The 18,568-nt window shown below is 43.0% G+C and overlaps 1 protein-coding gene across 1 annotated transcript in view; it reads right to left on the bottom strand.

Annotated features, from left to right (window-relative positions):
- The window catches only part of TNKS2 (tankyrase 2), a 53,481-nt gene that overhangs the window by 30,235 nt on the left and 4,678 nt on the right, over positions 1-18,568 (bottom strand). The window contains exons 2-9 of the mRNA XM_075841410.1: positions 14,963-15,187; positions 12,798-12,893; positions 12,007-12,043; positions 11,522-11,597; positions 10,119-10,213; positions 6,242-6,308; positions 1,812-1,998; positions 1,428-1,549 (exon numbers count right to left, since the gene is read on the bottom strand). Of these exons, the coding sequence (XP_075697525.1) occupies positions 1,428-1,549; positions 1,812-1,998; positions 6,242-6,308; positions 10,119-10,213; positions 11,522-11,597; positions 12,007-12,043; positions 12,798-12,893; positions 14,963-15,187 (905 nt within the window). The remainder of the gene's footprint in view (positions 1-1,427; positions 1,550-1,811; positions 1,999-6,241; positions 6,309-10,118; positions 10,214-11,521; positions 11,598-12,006; positions 12,044-12,797; positions 12,894-14,962; positions 15,188-18,568) is intronic.

Genomic DNA, 18,568 nt, shown 5'->3' with positions numbered 1-18,568 from the left:
TCACAATACAGAAGTCAATTTTCCCCAAATCCAAGCAGTGGATTTTATTCAGACACTGGTTGTTAGGGTATTGTTGCAAAAATTTCTGCCACCAAAAATAGATTCCATTCATCTGCATGGAGTGGTTTCTGCAGCACGTGCATTGATTACTGCAAGCTTCATTCAGAGGAGTGGGACAGTCACAGACATTTCTGCACTAAATCTGACACGCTATGGCAGTGTGACAAATTACCACGGTTTTACAGGGGACCCCTCCCCCCCCCCCCAACACCACCACTCAAAATCCCCTTCTTGAACACATTTTAACTGCTTTTTTATGGAAAATGCTGAAGATAAGCCTGTTTTCCCTGGAGTATTGCTTTACTGGGAAGAGGGGTTAGACAGATGACCTGTGCATAGCTTACTGCATAAAAATGTGGAATCTGTGCTTTTTCATTCTAGTCTTTGACATACATTGATTTTCCAGGCTAACAGAGGCGTGGGGGGGAATTCTCTCATGGGAAAAAGTTATAATAAATAAAATGGCAATGCAGGTGCTTTAAGGGTATATCCACAAGCACAAGATTTGGTGCAGACATTTCTTCAACTGTCCCATTCTTATGCATGGGGCTTGCAGAAATCTATGCACATGCTGCAGAAACAACCCCATTCACAGGATTGCAGCAGATTTTTCTGTTGCAGAAATCTCTGCAATGAATCAGTCATGTGTGAATAAACCTAAAAGTAATACAGCAGATAAAACCAAGAGCGGGTTATATTATATTTGAGAACATTTAACTACTTGTATTTTTTCTTTTTCTTACCGATGTCAATCAAAAAGACAAAAAAGATACTATTAGTAAAATCTGGCTATAGTAAATACGTTTTGAACAACGAACACCAAAATAAAATTTTTCAAAAAAAAATAAAAATAATTAAAAAAACATGCATTTGATGATTGCTTTTTTCTCATCAGGCTTGGGAGACCCGTCCTCTTGCTTGTCTATTTTGATCAAAGGGAGAAACATTCCCCCAAATGTTCTTAGGGAATGTTTCCCTTGTGTGGAGATGCTCCCTTTGATCTATACGGATGTGCAGGGGAATGGGTCTTCTGAATGTGAGAGGCATAAAATGGCACTAACGCTATTCCACTAATCTATTAAGGAGGTTCCCCATCGGAATATATTTTTAGAAAAATCTTTTTTTCTACCACAGCCTATGGAGAGAGAATTTAAATCATACTCCTATCTCTTGCTGCTGTTTTGACCATATTTTTGCAAAAATACATTTACGTGGAGAACCTCTTTAAAAATAAACCTATAGACACCGGAACGGAGTTCTAAAATTATAGATGTGCGCTCAAGTCAATATACCTTGATAGTACATAAAAATGTACTTCAATATATATTCTGCTCCCTTTATAAAAACATATTGATTGGGAGATTTACCAGTGCCATCTCATGAGTCTGAGGATGTTTGAAGTTGACTATTTCCAGTGAGAGGTGCTTCTTGATGCGAGTGACGTCCGCTTCCCTTGCTGCGAGGAGCAACGAATGACCTTTAAATTCATCTGTGTGGGAAGAAACCGCAAAAGAATTAGACCAAAAAAAAAAAAGCGAGGACCAGGCTATATTAGGCCAACAAGATGAGTCAAGTATTCCCCTTTATACAGTGTATATACTGGAGTCCATAAAAGGAACATGTTTAAGAAGTCCCCTATGACTTGCAACTTCAGTAAATTGGGTGGGTGGTTCATTGCATTACACTACCAGGAATAAAAACCTAGAGAGTCAGCTAAACCTATACGGAGATCACACACCGTCAGTACTCACATGCTAATCGCTCCTTTAACTGTGGCGTTGGTGCCAAATCGATGGCACTTTTATTGTGACAGTTTAGCATGTGGGGATCTGCTCCATAACTAAGCAAGAGGGAACACACTTCCACACGATTCTTAGACGATGCTTCATGAAGAGGGGTAAACTGCCAGAGGTCCATGGCATTTACACAGGCACCATGCTGCAAGGCAAGAAAGTTCAGGTGACGTTTTATTGAAAATCTTCATATTCTGGTTGATTTAAAAACCAGTTGGCCTTTGACGGTGATAAGATTATAAAGGAGTGGGATTACGTTTCGGCTTTAATGGGATTATGCATCGGTCCTGTGTCTCAAGCGCAGATCTTTTTTTTTTGTGTGCAATTACATTACGCATAGTGTAAAAAAAGAAGGGTCATGTCAATTTTATTGAAATTAAGGAGGCAAAAAAAATGTTTTAAAATAAAGGTAATCACTAAAAATTCTGCCTATAAATTACGTTGTGTGAACATAGCCTAACAGAAGCAATGAAGCTGTGCTAAAGCGGTTTTAGAATTGATCCTGACGAGCCCTAATAACTTTAATGGGGTTCGTTAAGAGTTCTGGAATTTTTGACAGCAAGAATAGCGCTGAAGACGGCAGTATTTATGCTATCCAAAATATCTAAGGCCAATGCAGGCTCTGAACGTCGGGGTGAACCGTGCCTAAGGGACTGACACATGCCTTATTCAAAGATGATTTGCACAAAAGATTCAACGGGCTGCGATTAATATACCCTACACGATCTGCAAGAGTTATAGCGGCTTGGCCCCCGGGAGAGAGAGCTGCCAACTTTATTTTACAGAGCAGTCAGTCCTTGCGGCGCTTCACTATGCTCTTGGCGACGCTGAACACCAGGAGACAGCAGCACTGCATTGTGTGTTTGCCAATTGTTCAGCAGCGACAAACACAATGAAGCCCTGCTCTCACCAATCAGCGCCACCAACAGCATAATGAAGCGCCGCTCTCTCCCTGTGTTCAGTGCCGCAAAGCACACAACGGTGCTGGACACTAGGAGAAGGAAGTGTGCCAGCAAACCATGCCCCACGTGCCGGACGTGGCACTGCTGCCTCAGGTTGCTGACTCCTGTTCTAAGGGTATGATCAAAGGTTGCAAATATTAAGTGTGGATTCCACACCAACATCCTGAACCAAAATTTACAGTACACTGCAAGTGAATAGCCATTCACACGTAGTGGATTGACGGGCATGTTACAGATTTTTCATGCCTGTTATGTCAGGGATTTGCCACGCACTTTCACCCTTTGCAATGTGAAAACGAATGGCAGAAAACACCCACACCATGTTAAAAATAAAACAAAAAAAAACATAATGGCCTGTTTACACATAGACTAGACAGTAAAGGTTAGATATGCTCAGACACAAACAAATCCTACCAACTATTGCCAAGTGCAGATAAAAATGTTATTTATAGTTGATCAAAATTGATTTTGTATACAAATAATTTATTGTTAGCAGTTCTGCTCATCCTAGATTTACAATGCTGCAGACTTGCCTCATTGAAAATGGCAGAATATATACAAACGCGAAATGGCATCAAAAACTCAATCATTGCTTGAGCATCCCAACCTGTCATTGTTACGTGTAAAGGGGCCTTTAAGGCTATGGACACATTTTGCTCTGACATTATGTATTGTTCTCGGTTCACACCAGGATTTTGCACCCTGTTAAAACAAAACCGTTGGCTCCTCCTATGCAGGCTATACACACCCCTTCTTGGAAGAGAAGAAGAGCCCCAGTAGAAAGGCATCAAAAAAAAATAGATCCAGAGAGAAAATTGAAGCAAATGACCAGAAAGTCCAGGAAGAACCACAAAGAGAAAGCGGGATATATGTCCCCCAAAAAATCCAAAACGAGAAAAGGATTTCACAGCAAGAACAAAAATCTACCTATTGTTACCATCATTCATATCAAAAAGAGTAAGAGCTGCCATGAAACCAGCCTAGTACAAAGCTGCCTGCAGTATCTGGCGGCCTAAAATGGCATCTGAGGAGGTCAAGGCATAAAGAGATCAGGTAACACTACTCAACATTGAAACTGCAACACCTATCAAAAAAGCTTTTGGAATTGTGAAAATTAGATGTAAATGATAAAAAATTAGGAAACAAAATATTCCAAACATCTTGATTTATTCAGTATAGAGTAGGAGTGCCACACACAGAAATACACGCACTAATACGCCTTGGCATGTGATCAATGAGGTTATTAATGGTTGTCTGATGAACGTTATGCCACACTGAATGTACTTGGGCACGCAAATAAAGATGGTCTGCTGGCAACACTCTTTGCAATTGCCGACCAATGACGTCCCAAATGTGTTTGAAGTCCGGAGACGCTGCAGGCCATGGTAGCACGTTAAGGCCACGAAGGCTGCTCACAGTAGCACGAGCAACCTGCGGCCTGGCATTGTCCTGTTGAAAAATGGCTTCTGGGACACTTTGTAGAAACAGCTGTATCACTGGTCTCATGATCAAATCAATGTAAACGCCGAGCTGTTAGTGTACCTGAAATGAAGACTAGGGTGGTTCGGCTACCGTACATCACACCATAATCCCGGAAGTAGGACCGGTGTGACGTTGCCTTGTGAAGGCCACTTCATGTCATTGCCCACGCGGTCTCCAGACCAATCTCCGGCTAGAATTGCTTCCGAGACAAAAGCGGGATTCATCGCTGAAGAGGCGAAACCTCCATTCCAGCCTCCATTTCCATCTTGCTGTTCAGCCTTTGAGAGCAGCGGCTTGCAGACAGCGGAACACCTGTAGCTGGAGGTCTGGCTTGTAGCCCAATGTCGTTCAAACGTGTTCTAATGGTTTGTTGCCACCCTAGGCTTGGGACATGATGTCCAATTTCACTTGCAGTATAGAATGGATCACTACGCACAACTCTTACAATTGGATGATCCGTCCATGCAGAGGTTCGCCTCCACGCACCTCTTGCTGTCATTCCCGTTTGTTGTGGTTCTCCCAACCTCTGGGACACGCAACATTGAACCATGCTGACATCTTGGCCTAGGCGCGCAGAGTGATAAACCAAGGTATCTCAGTTCAAGGATTTTGTCCCTCTCAGTTTGCAACAAGTGGCGATAACTGGCACGTGCAAAGAAGAGAAGGCTGGGGGGAAAATGAGGTGACACGTAAGGAGGGGAGCAAGGTGATGTAGAGGGAAAAAATAAAAATAAAATAAAAAAAATTATATTTTGAACCCCAACACAACCTCTGAAAGCCAGGCATCGTTCAAACGGGCAAGCCAGACCCCTCTTGAAAGGAGAGGAGCAGTCACCGTACTCGAGAGGATGACTCGAGTGGGGGGGGGCAAACCTTCGTACTAGGTAGCTTTGCTAGAGGAAGGTCTGGAATTCCAAGGGTGAGGTTGCCAAGAGAGCTTTAGTTTAAAATATGTTCTTCTGGCATTTTTAAGGACAATGAGGTTTCTTCTCTGCTCAAGTATGCAAAACTACTAAAAAGAGCGAAACCTTTGTGGTCGCCTGGATTGTGGTGGACAGCGAGGACGATTCTGCATAAGAAGAGAACTCTTAACCCCAATTGCTTCAGCCATGATTCCAAACTTTTTCCAAAGAGTCTACATCCAGAGAAAAGTAGGCTAGTGAGAGCATACCTGGAAGCAGCGTCTGTGGCCCAGGGCTTGAGCCAAACGGACAGACAATGTGCCATTGAATAAGAACTGTGGGGAAGGTGAGGAATAGGTGGTTGGACTGCGGATGGAATACTTAGAAGACCAGTAGACGCTAATAACACCCATTCGGTAACCTCGCACTAGCGTGGCGCCCACGGCTGATGACAAACCTGATGTGAATGGGGAAAGGGAGAACGAGAAATAGACCCTTCTTTCCATCACCTCCTGTAGAGGTGGAGAGAATTATAATTTTTTTTAACTAAAATAAAATGCAGAAGACCTGCCTATCAAGCTGTGTCTGCTACTTATGGACACTGAGCGGACACGAATTAGCCTAGTGCCTGGAGTATAGCCTGCATTGTAGCCAATACTTTTTTTTTATGCCTAGTGTCAGCCTCCTAGTGACAGGGACCTGTACTCCATACTGTTGTGTCCCACAATGATACGAATCAGAAACTATTACACAATAGTGCACGTGAATATTTGAATATCTGATCAGCCATCCTGAATTAGCATCACTCTAGTCTATAGGTTCTGGTTGGTATCGAGGCTTCATATAAGAGAATAGGGTTGAGCTGCAATACTGGATATAGCGCATGATTTAATAGTGATGCTGTTTCTGGGAGAAAAAAGGAGACAATTTTTTCTAATGTCCGGCAACCGTTTTGACATCCTTACAGTGGAACAATTATTTTTTTAAAAGGTATTATTTAAACATTCAACATTCTGTTAAGTGAACCAAATGGAATCATTACCTTTACAAGAAGTTCTGTCACTTCGTAGTGGCCGTACGAACAAGCATTGTGAAGTGGCACCAAATCCCTATAAACCAAAAGGAAAATAAGGAATTGTCTCAATATACTACAAGAAAAAAAAACATACATATTTATATTAGCTTTATGGTAGATTAAACAATGCAGAGCGAGTATCGTTACGTATTATCTTCGTGCCCAAGTTGTCTATAAAAACGTTGCTATTCTCAGGCTTTCAGAGAATATATATTATATACACATACAGACACCATATATTTGGAACTATAAGACGCAGTTTCTATCTTACAATGTGAGCTGTAATCTTCTGCTGCATCTGATCTCCTAAAGGCAAACAGATGCCAGGAGCAGGAGACTGAGCTCCCGAGCTTCAAAAGGTCCTTGCAGTGCAGCGTAATGGAAGCAGCAGGTCCTGTGCGGTGTGTAAAAGATCTGTTATCTTCTCACTGAACAGTCACATCTCACACAGACTTATGTCAAATCTGACTGTTCAGTGAGTAAATAACAGACATTAGTAAATACAGCACAGCAAATCCGTGCATGTCCTGATCTGAAAGGACCTTCTAGCCTCGCCCCCTCCTGTCCTATGTAGAGCAGCAAGAAGATAACACCATTAACCCCTGCCACTCCACACCTCTGACGAGAATGGGGCACTGTGGCTGGCATAGTGTTGGGGCACTGTGGTACCCTATTGTCTCAATATTACCCAGGAAATTTACAGTTAAAAGGCAAAACCTTTTTTTTCTCCCCTATCATGCTACAATTTATGGGTGCATCCTATAGTCAGTAAAATACGAAATATAATTTTTTATACACACACACACACACACACACACACACACACACACACGATTCCTAGTCTTTAGATATGTGCAAAAAAACAAAACAAGCAATCGGAGTCCACAACATACAGAATGGCAGAATTTTGTTAACTCTTCATAGAAGTCAAGCAAGGATTGAGCTAAAGAATAATGATGCAATTTGGTGATATTAAGCAGACCGTGAAACCACGCGCAATTAAAGTTTCTTTAAAAAAAAACGAAAAAAAAAAAAACTTTAGTCGATAAAAAAATGACAATGGATACAATACATTGGAATTACAATGTGAACAATTACTAGTATTAGCTGGATCACTCAGCGCATCTTAGGCTTTGTTCACATCTGCGTTGGGGTTCCGTCAGACCTTTCCGTCAGTAGAACCCACAAACTGAAACCAAAGAGAAACCATAGCTTTCCGTTTGCATTACCATTGATTTCAATGGTAATTATTCCGTTGCTAACGGTTTCCGTTTGTCTCAGTTCCGTAAGGTTTCCGGTTTCTTGGTGGAATAGCACGCAGTCAACTACACTATTTATTCCGCAAAAAAAACTCACCTGGTATGGAGACAAACGGAAACCATTAGAAACGGAAGAATTACCATTGAAATCAATGGTAATGCAAACGGAAACCTACGGTTTCTCTTTGGTTTCAGTTTGAGGGTTAGGGCCTGTTCACATCAGCGTTGGCTTTCCGTTCCAGGGTTCCGTCGGGTGAACCCCGCAACGGAACGTCAAACTGAAACCACAGCTTCCGTTTCAGTCACAACTGATATCAATGGTGACATTGCTAATGTTTTCCGTTCGTCACCATTCCGGCAGATTTCCGTTTTTCCGACGGAATCAATAGTGCGGTCGACTCCGCTATTGAATCCGTCGTTAAAACGGAAACCTGCCAGAATGGTGACGAACGTAAACCATTAGCGATGTTTCCGTCACCATTGATATCAATGGTGACTGAAACGGAAGCTGTAGTTTCAGTTTGACTTTCCGTTGCGGGGTTCACCCGACGGAAACCTCCGACAGAACACAAACGGTGATGTGAACAGGCCCTTACCCTGATGGAAAGGTCTGACGTAACCCCGATGCAGATGTAAACAAACAAACAGCCCTTACACAGAAGACATCGAAAATCAACTTCCCTTTATGACTGTTGCCTAGGGCTGGGCAATTAAAAAAAAAAAAAAAGGTGAAACCCAGCACAGATAACCGAAATGTGCAAGATGTTGGTTCTAACCCAGTTAGATGCAAAAACTGAACAAAGGGCATAGCCAGGGGCCTCAATAGTAGTTTTAGCGAAGGATTAGATGCGGCGATCCTAAAGGAAGTGGAATCTGCCATCGGCAAGGTCGTAGCCATGGCAAAGTGAGGAACCGGAGGATCTACCACCGGAGTCCGCATCCACGCAGAAGACTTGCCCTCTTGAAAAGGGTAGAAAACATGCAGACGGCTGGAGTGGGAAAACTCCTTGTCCAAGAGCTTCCATTCCTTAAAGACAACACCCTCTAGTTTCGAATGGGTTGGAAAAATAGCCTGAGAACGTTGAGGCTGAAGGAAAGAAATGGAAGTGGAAGGTGCAGAATCCATGACACACTTTAGGTCACTAACCGCTCTAATTAGTACCTCCACTGAGGCGGGAAGAGGGGTAGAACCCTTACCAACTGAATGTTAAATTACACTCACCAGATTTTGCAACCCCTATCTGCTATTGCAGCAGATCGGCGCTGCAATGTAGATTACAGTAACGTTTTTATTTTGTCAGACGAGCGAGGATATCGGCACCAGAGGCTTCAGTTGATTCTGCAGATGCATCAGCGTTTGCAGGTAAGTAGCTACATCGACTTACCTGCAAACGCTGATGCTGCTGCAGAATCATCTGTAGCCTCTGGTGCCGATGTGTCCTCGCTCGTCTGACACGATGCAGGACCTGTGAGTGACGTCACAGCGTGATCTGGCAGAAGCTGGGCGTTCTGAAGAGAAGTGGATGATACTTCTCATCAGAACGCCCAGCTAGTAAAAGTAGTAAACTCGCCCCAATGTACGCACATAATACACGCCCAGTTGTACTTTTACTTTTCAACACGCCCAGTTGTACTTTTGCAAGCCTCATTTGCATAAATACGAAAATGGTCATAACTTGGCCAAAAATGCTCGTTTTTAAAAAATAAAAACGTTACTGTAATCTACATTGCAGCGTCGATCTGCTGCAATAGCAGATAGGGGTTGCAAAATCTGGTGACAGAGCCTCTTTAAGTCCACTAACTGCATAAGTTAAACTAAGTATCGGATAACAGATTACGTCTCTGGAAAAGGCCGTTTTCAGATGCAACAACACTGCATAAAAGGAAAAGTATCATCACTGGTTAAATGTGGGAATCTTACCCATGAGAATAAAAAGAAAAATGTTCAAATACTAAAGGATCTGCCAAGAAAACTTCTAGTCTAGACTGTAATTTCTCAAACATCTTTAGCAATAAATTCCTTTCCACAGTATCCTGTATTCAGACAACTTTTTGCCATAATAACTGGCAAGTAATACAGGGCATAACAAAAAGGGCACATTTTTCAATCAAACCAATAGGTGATAAAAGTGCCTGCTCTAAAAGCCATTGGGGCCTCCTACTTGCAGCTTCCCAATGTCCCAATGGTAAGTAAGAGATCTCCATATTGAGATGTCTTTAGACATCACATATTAGACTGCAATTCATTACATGTAAACTGAAAAGAGATTTAGAAATTATTAACACCTGTTTACTATCAGCTAACTTATATTTATATGTGCAATATCTACATCAAAGGCGCCCTGCGTAAAAGCTGCATCAATGCAAAGACTATGGAAATAAACCGGGATCCAAATCAAAGATTGGTCTAGTGTCACATGTATGCAATACTAACATAGTGCCATCACAGAAATAGAATTAGATTAGAATTTAAAAAAAGGGGTCGATTATACAATCCAAACGTCGAATACAAATCCCAGGAGAAAACTGGATTACTATTGTGCTTAGAGAAGAACTCATTAATAATTAGTAATGTGTGGCCGTACCCTTTATCCTTGGCATGTACATCTGCTCCTTGTTGAAGTAACAACTGTACGATTTTGACACGGTTATAGCCCGCAGATAAGTGAAGTGGTGTTGACTGTGGGTAAAAAAATTAATAAAATTACATGTTATATATATATATACACACACACACATACATACATACACATACATACATAGAATGCAATTATACTTGGTATTAATTTCCAAACATTTATTGTGTGATTTCTTCTTTCTATGCACTCAACCAAAGACTTATAGGGGTTGTTCCCCTGACACATACACCTCTCCAACAGCACATGGCTTAGGTGTGACTGTTAGGTGTTATGGCCTGGAATGGGGACGAACGGAAAGCATTAGCGATGTTTCCGTCACCATTGAGATCAATGGTGACTGAAATGGAAGCTGTGCTGTCAGTTTCACTTTCCGTTGCAGGGTTCACCCGACGGAACCCTCCGACGGAACCCCGGAACGGAAATGAACGGTGATGTGAACAGGCCCTTAATCTAGTTCAACTCCCACAGGCTTGTTGCAAATTGAGAATACATGTCTTCGTCAAGTGACAACTCCTAAGCCTGTTCAGTTCTATAAAACATGGTCCAATACATCAAGAACTACAAGAAAAATTCCTCTGTTTGTTTTTTTTCCTTTCTTAATTTACCATGCTGCCAGTTAAATAAAAATTTATTACATTACATTTCCATCCGGATTTGCGGGCGGAAACTCTGCAGCATATTACAGTAGCTGCAAAGTCAATGAGAGTTTGACAAATCTCATCCACACGTTGCAGAAAATTTCAGCGTGGAAAATGACCTGCGGAGCAAATGTAGAAATTGTCAGCATGTCAATTTGTGTTGTATATTTGCCCTGAAGATTTCACTCTTTTCAATGTTGAAGGGTAAAATCCATAACAAATTCTGCAGAAAAATCGGAATGTTACACAGACGTATTTTTGGAGGATTTTTCCACTGCGTACGAATGTGGCCTAAGAATTCTGAAGGAAATTCTTGCCCTTGTCTGAAATGTAAGAATCATTATTTGCTTGAGTTCCAAACGTTAATTGTAAAGAATTTAGGCGTTTGCTTCAGGCTGTATTCTCATGGCTGTCTGTGTGTAGGAGCTGCACATTTTCTGCTGAGTTAAGGTTTTTCTACTTTGATGGGATCAACTCCTGATTTTTGCAAATAAAAAAATAAAATAAAAAAAATACAGATTCTATATGGACTGAAAAAACAGCTGTGTGAATACAGTCTGAAAGATTAAGCTGCATGTGATATATATAAGAGGTTGAAATGGTTCCAAGTATGAAGCTAAAACATCCACAGATTATAAAAGTGTAAGAGTCACTCATCACTACTGATAGATTAACAAGACATCAATAATAATGTAATGTATAACCTATTACCTTTCTTCCATCACTGGCATGAGAATTGACATTAAGGGGTGTTAGCAGAGCCATCATTTTCTCCTCATTTCCACTTCTGCAAAAATAAAGATTTAGGAAAAAGGTTAAAAAATAATAAAGATTCAGTGCAATAATAAAAGGGTTGTCTCATTACAGACAACCCCTGTAATATGGGAGCCGGTGTGGCGATCCCGAGACCCCCGGCAAATTTTGCCGGGGTAAGTTGCTGTCACTTCATCATTTCCCGTGTAGTGAATGTCAGATGAATGGCTGCCCATGTGATACATATTCGGCCTGTGTCTGCTGGAACGAGAGCCGTTGCTTCCTCGCAGCTCTCCACTCTGGTTCATAGAGTGAGGTCCCGAGCAAGGAAGGGGGGACGGACAACTTCCTCCATGACATCATATGCCCTAATAGGGCAAATGGAAAGGGGTAGTCCTGATGGAACAAATCTATTTCGTATTACAACATGGAGTACTACATACCGAGCACTTTCCAACAGCTCGTCCTTCTTGTATTCCCCTGAAAGATAAAATCATAACAAAAGAGCATTACAAAAAAATAGAAAGACATGATGAGAGGTTATAAACAAGAAGGACTATAATACAGGACACTGTAACTTTATAATTGTATAAACCTTTCTTTATGTGGAAGACTTTCCACAAGAAGTGACATGAGAAGCTGAAAAACAAACTGGTTTGATCATTTCCTAAGGCAATAGTTGCTGTGACTTCTGCCTGGCAGGAGCGCCACATGCTGCAACTTTAGCCACAATAGTCAAACTGCATTAAAACATTTTTATTACAGAAAATGTAACAATGTGATGCTGTCACCAAAATAATTATAGGAGCATTCAACGAAAACATTTAAAAGTACAATAAATGCAACATACACTTACAAATTAACTCTGACTGGCAAGACTGAATGTCAGAAGAGACGCACTGAATTAAGGTCTCATGCACACGGCCGTGCCCGTAATAACGGCCGGCGATTGTGGACACGGCCGGCAGCCGACTGCCACATTTTCGGTCCGTTCTCCCATACAAAGGGGAGCACGGACCCGAAAATACAAAAAGCGGGACATGCTCCATAATTTACGGCACAGTTCTCCGGTACGGACACCCTTCTGTAGCGATACGCAAAGGTGTCCGCGGCCAATAGAACTGAACGGGTCCATAATTGTGGACTGTATTGCAGTCCGCAATTACGGAGATTTTTTACTGTCGGGTGCATGGGGCCTTAAGACACAGAGAAACAAACCACTTTAAACCATTACCTGTCAGCACTGCTTTTGATGATGGATCCGATAAATCCAAAGCGGTCCTGCTGTCTGTATTGCGGATGGTTGGATCTGCTCCATGCTGAAGCAGCACTATGGAAACAAAATAGAAGAAATATCTTTAATATGGTCATAATAGATGAAAAGGAGAACTGTACAATATATATATATATATAACTGTATAATCTTAATAAACTTTCATGGCCAAAAAGTAAAAACATTTTTCAATCGAGTGCCCTCCACCAGCTGGAACCCATTATGATCATATTTACTGGAGGGGTGAGGGAAAGTTAAAATAATAGTACATGTATGTCTAGATTTATCGATTAAAAAAAAATTAAAATAAAATGATGTTTTTGGAAATTGCTGCAGAATATATAAATGACTACAACTAAAGACTTCAAGTTTGTATTGGTTTAGAAGGCTAAGTTCACACTGCTGCGGTCTCCCGTTTAGGTCTCTTCCGTCAGAGGAAGAGATTACCAAATATACAAACGGAAAGTATCACTCCCGTTTGAATTACCCTAGATTTTAGTCTGCAGCACTTTTGCTTCCGTGAAAAAAAACTTAAACCTAGCGAACGGAGGCAAACGGAATCCAGCTGAAATAAAAGAATTACCATTGAAATCAAAGGTAATCCAAACGAAAGCGATGCTTTCCGTTTGGATTTTCGGTCATCTCTTCCTGAAGGAGCAGACCTAAACGGGAGACAACGTTAGTGTGAACATAGCCTAAGGATGTGTTCACATCACCGTTAGTTTCCGCTGAGGGGTTCCGTTGGAGGTTTCCATCAGGTTAACCCCTCAGCAGAAAGTCAAACGGAAATCTTCGCTTCCGTTTCCCTCACCATTTAACTCAATGGTGACAGAAACCTAGCTAATGGTTTCCATCTGTCGCCGTTGTGACAGGGTTACGTTGCTTTGACGGTATAGCGCAGTCGACTGCACTATTGAATCCGTCCAAAACAACGGAACCCTTTCACACTGTTGACAGACGGAAACCATTAGCTAGGTTTCTGGCACCATTGAGTTTAATGGTGAGGGAAATGGAAGCGAAGGTTTCCGTTTGACTTTCCGCTGAGGGGTTAACCTGACAGAAAACCTCAGACGGAACCCCTCAGCGGAAACGAACGGTGATGTGAACAGGCCTTAGGCCTCATGCACACGACCGTAAAAACTCCCGTTATTACGGGTCGTAATTACGACCCGTAATAACGGGCTCATAGACTTCTATTGGCGACGGGTGCCTTCCCGTTTTCTCACGGGAAGGTGCCCGTGCCGTTGAAAAAGATAGAACATGTCCTATTTCAGGCCGTAATAACGGCACGGACAGTCCATAGAAGTCTATGGAGCTCTCGTAATGACGGGTGGCTACATGTGTGCACCCGTCATTACGGCAGCGTTGCTAAGCGACGTCAGTAAATAGTCACTGTCCAGGGAGCTGAAAGAGTTACCTGATCGGCAGTAACTCTTTCAGCACCCTGGACAGTGACTACCGATCAGTATAAACCTGTAAAAAATAAAAATAAAAGACGTTCATACTTACCGACAACTTCCTGCTTCCTCCAGTCCGGTCTCCCGCCCGTTGCCTTGGTGACGCGTCCCTCTCGACATCCGGCCCGACGTCCTGGATGACGTTTCAGGCCATGTGACCGCTGCAGCCAATCACAGGTCAATCACAGGCTGCAGCGGTCACATGGACTGCCGCGTCATCCAGGGATGTCGGGCTGGATGTGAAGAGAGGGACGCGTCACCAAGACAACGGCCGGGTAAGTATGAATTTCTTTAACTTTTATTACAGAAAAGGCTGTCCCTTCTCTCTATCCTGCACTGATAGAGAGAAGGGGCTGCCGATTAGTGCAGTGCTATTTTGCCGCCAAAAACGTGCTCGTAAATACGGGTAGAATACGTGTGACACCGGACCCATATTTACGGGCACGGGTTCGTAAATACTGGTGCAAAACGGGTGGAATACGTGTGACACCGGACCCGTATTTACGCCAGTATTTACGGGTGTGAAAAAATACGGTCGTGTGCATGAGGCCTTAACATGTACATTGTAAAACAGGAGAGCTGAAATAAAATCATAATACAAAACAGTTAACAACTCCCTTTCTAAACAACTTATACCCATTTACTCTGCGGTTTCATAGACCAACATACCTATGCAGACATCTATTTTGCCCTTAATAGCTGCTTCATGGAGAGGGGTATAATTCCAATTGTCCCGGGCATTAGGATCAGCGCCATGTCTCAGTAGGAGATTGACAACTTCAGCATGCCCAAAAGAACAGGCGTTGTGGAGAGAAATAAGCCCACCATCATCACGGGCATGGACATTGGCACCACCCTGCAGTAAATACTCTACAACATCCTTCCGTCCAAATCCTTGGAGACAAAAGAAACATAACATTTAAAAGGGGGAGGGGGATAATATATTAACCTTTTACAAATATTTGAATTATAATGTACATAAAAGTTGTGTAACTTCACAAATACATTGTTTTATTCAAGATGCCATCTACTAATGAACAAAAGTAAACATGCCAACCCTTCTTCCCACAAAAAAATGTCATCAGGGGAAGGGGGGTAGTTGGGACGCAACCATACACATTAGATAATCGGCTAATCACGCCAAAATCGTGGGATTCAGCCAAGGTACATCGTGTGGCACTATTGCACAACAGGACTTCTCTTCCACATTTACATTGTTCTGCCCAAATAAAAGCTTTGCACTGCCCTACAGAGTAAGTGATCCCTGTGCAGACTAGCAATAACAGCAGTGCTCAGGAGGCAGAAAACACTAAGGCCCCATGCACACGACAGCAAAAAACCTCAGTTTTTGCGGACCGCAACCGCGGTCCGCAAAAACTGAGCCATTCACTTTCATTGAACACTGACACCTTTCCGTAGCACTACGGAAGGGTGTCAGTGCCGTGGAAATGTTCCGGGAATTATGGAACATGTCCGTTCTTTCGCATTTTGCGGGCCGTGCTCCCATACTTTGTATGGGAGCACGGCCCGAAAATGCGGCTGTCAGTCAGCGGCCGGCCGTGCCGCAATCGCGGGCACGGTCGTGTGCATGGGGCCTAACAGTGGATTCAGGTAAGTGAATATTTGCCCAGAACTACGGCCTCTACAATCTCCCAATCGCTGCATCATTTTTTTTCTCTTAGTTATGTTTTAGGCCTTATTCACACGGACATGCCCATTTTGCGGGCGCGAAAAATGCTGCGTTTTACGCGCGCAAAAGGTCCGTGTATCATCAGCATATGGTGCGCGGTTGCGTGATTTTCGCGCAGTCGGCATCATGATGACACTCTGGTTTTATGTTTACAAAGAGAAAAGCACATGGTGCTTTTCTGTTTTCATTCATTTCTTTTACTACAGTAGCGTGCATCACGCGCGGCACCCGGAAGTGCTTCCATGTGCCGAGCGTGATTTGCGCGCACCCATTGACATCAATGGGTGCGTGCTGCGCCAAACACGGCCAAATATAGGACATGTCATGAGTTTCACGCAGCGCTCATACGCTGCGTGAAATTCACTGCCAGTCTGAACGGCCCCATTCAGTAACATAGGTCCGTGCGACGCATGTGAAAATCACGTTCGTGTGAATAAGGCCTTAAAAGGTTTGTCCGGTCTTATGTAAATACAGCAAAAAAAACTTAAAGGGGTTGTAGAGTCCCCAAAAATTGATGGCCTATCCTCAGGATAGGCCATCAATGTGTAATCTGACAGGGTCCGACTCCTGGCACCCCCGCCGATCAACTGTTTTGAAGGGGCCACAACGCTCATAGGAACGCTGCTTCTTCTGTATATCCTTTACTGCTTACCCTGTGAATCGCCGATACACCTGTAGCGGCGGTTCACAGTAGTCTTCTTCCATTAAAATGAATGGGAGAAGGCTGTAATACTGTGAACTGCCGGCTACAACTGTGTCGGCGATTCAAAGGGTAAGCAGTCAAGGAAATGAAGGGGCCAATTCAAAACAGCTGATCAGCTCAGGTGCCGGGAGTCAGACCCCAACCGATCACATCGTGATGGCCTACTGTAGTGATCAGCATCTTAGCGCCTATTAGTTAGGAGGTAGTGCATTAATAACCTAGTAACAGATCTTCTATAAGGCAGGGGGGAGATTCTCGTGTTTGGTGCTAAAGATACAACTCTCATGCCGAGCTGTAAGTGCTAGCCCACATGTGGCGTAAATACTGCGGATTTTCTGCAACGCATTTCGCAATACAGTAGCAGAGGATGAAGTTTCAATAAATCTCATCCACTCGCTGCGTAAGTGATATGCAGAGATTCCGCACAGTAATTGACCATAGAATTCAAAGGGGATCTAAAACCCGCAACAAACAGCCAAGTGTTACGACTTTTGTGGCGGAATCGCACCGATTACATCGCAAAATATCGCAACTTTAAAAAAACTTTTACTTACATCTGATGTTCTGCAGACCGGCCTCCCGGGATGACGTTTCATCTGATGTGACTGCCGCTGCAGCCAATCACAGGCTGCAGCAGTCTCCCTGGATGATACGTCATTCCAGCAGGCCGGCTAAATGCTGCAGTTTTCCACAGCGGACATGCCAGGCAAAAAACTGCACCACAATGTGGTGCAGTTTTTCGCCTGGAATCCCCTGTGGCCACCAGGGTGGATTTGCTGTGTACCTTCCTGGGTTCACACGACCTAAGGCTGGGTTCACACGACCTATTTTCAGACGTAAACGAGGCGTATTATGCCTCATTTTAAACCTGAAAATAGGGCTACAATACGTCGGCAAACATCTGCCCATTCATTTGAAAGGGTTTGCCGACGACCTGTCATTTACGCGTCGTCGTTTGACAGCTGTCAAACGACGACGCGTAAATTGACTGCCTCGGCAAAGAAGTGCAGGACACTTCTTTGCAACGTAATTTGAGCCGTTCTTCATTGAAGTCAATGAAGAGCAGCTCAAGATTACGGGTGTCAAAGACGCCTCGCATAATACGAGGAGGAGCTTTTACGTCTGAAACAACGCAGCTGTTTTCTCCTGAAAACAGTCTGTCTTTTCAGACGTAAAAGCCACTTCTCGTATGCACATACCCTTATACTGAACAACTGACTCACCCTACTTGTGGACGGGATGGGCTCTATCTACTATTATGCCAGGTTAACACGGTTTACATCTATTGATAATGCATGGTTTTTCTGTTACAAATCATTACCATATGTTGGCCGCACATAAAACTAGGCAAGAGCAGAAAAAATAAAAAAAAATAAACTGATTTTAGGGTCTATACTCCAGCCACAACACCTGGACCCCCTGAGGTTCTACAGACCAAGTGCTGTACCCTACAGTGAGATATGATGCTACACGATTAAATGAAAAGAGAATGGCAGACAATACAGAAGTTAAAAAAACAACAAAATAGCAAAAGGCATCTAAAAACAAAAATTGTCGATCTTGACCCATAAAAAAAAAAAAAATCCAGTTTCTTTTTTTTTTTTTGCAACCACATACCTCCCCTTATTCCTGGAGTCCTCTCGATTCCATCACTGTAATCCCCCCCCCCCCTTGTCCCTTTACGGCCCCTGCTCCGCTTGGTGCCTAATATGCTAATTGTGAGTAAAGGTACAGAGAAGAGGAGACCGCATCTCTCCTCAGTAGGCGTGGTCTATGCTGTCCAATCAGAGCGAACAGCTTCTTAGTGAGACAGAAAACCTGCAGTGAATCTTGTGAGATCTGTTCTACAGTCATCAGAAAATTGTATTCAGTCATTCCTTAG

Source organism: Rhinoderma darwinii, chromosome 11, assembly GCF_050947455.1.
Source record: "Rhinoderma darwinii isolate aRhiDar2 chromosome 11, aRhiDar2.hap1, whole genome shotgun sequence".
Classification (NCBI taxonomy): domain Eukaryota; kingdom Metazoa; phylum Chordata; class Amphibia; order Anura; family Rhinodermatidae; genus Rhinoderma; species Rhinoderma darwinii.
The sequence above is the reverse complement of the archived record's forward strand: the minus strand, read 5'-3'. Positions and strand labels throughout refer to the sequence as shown.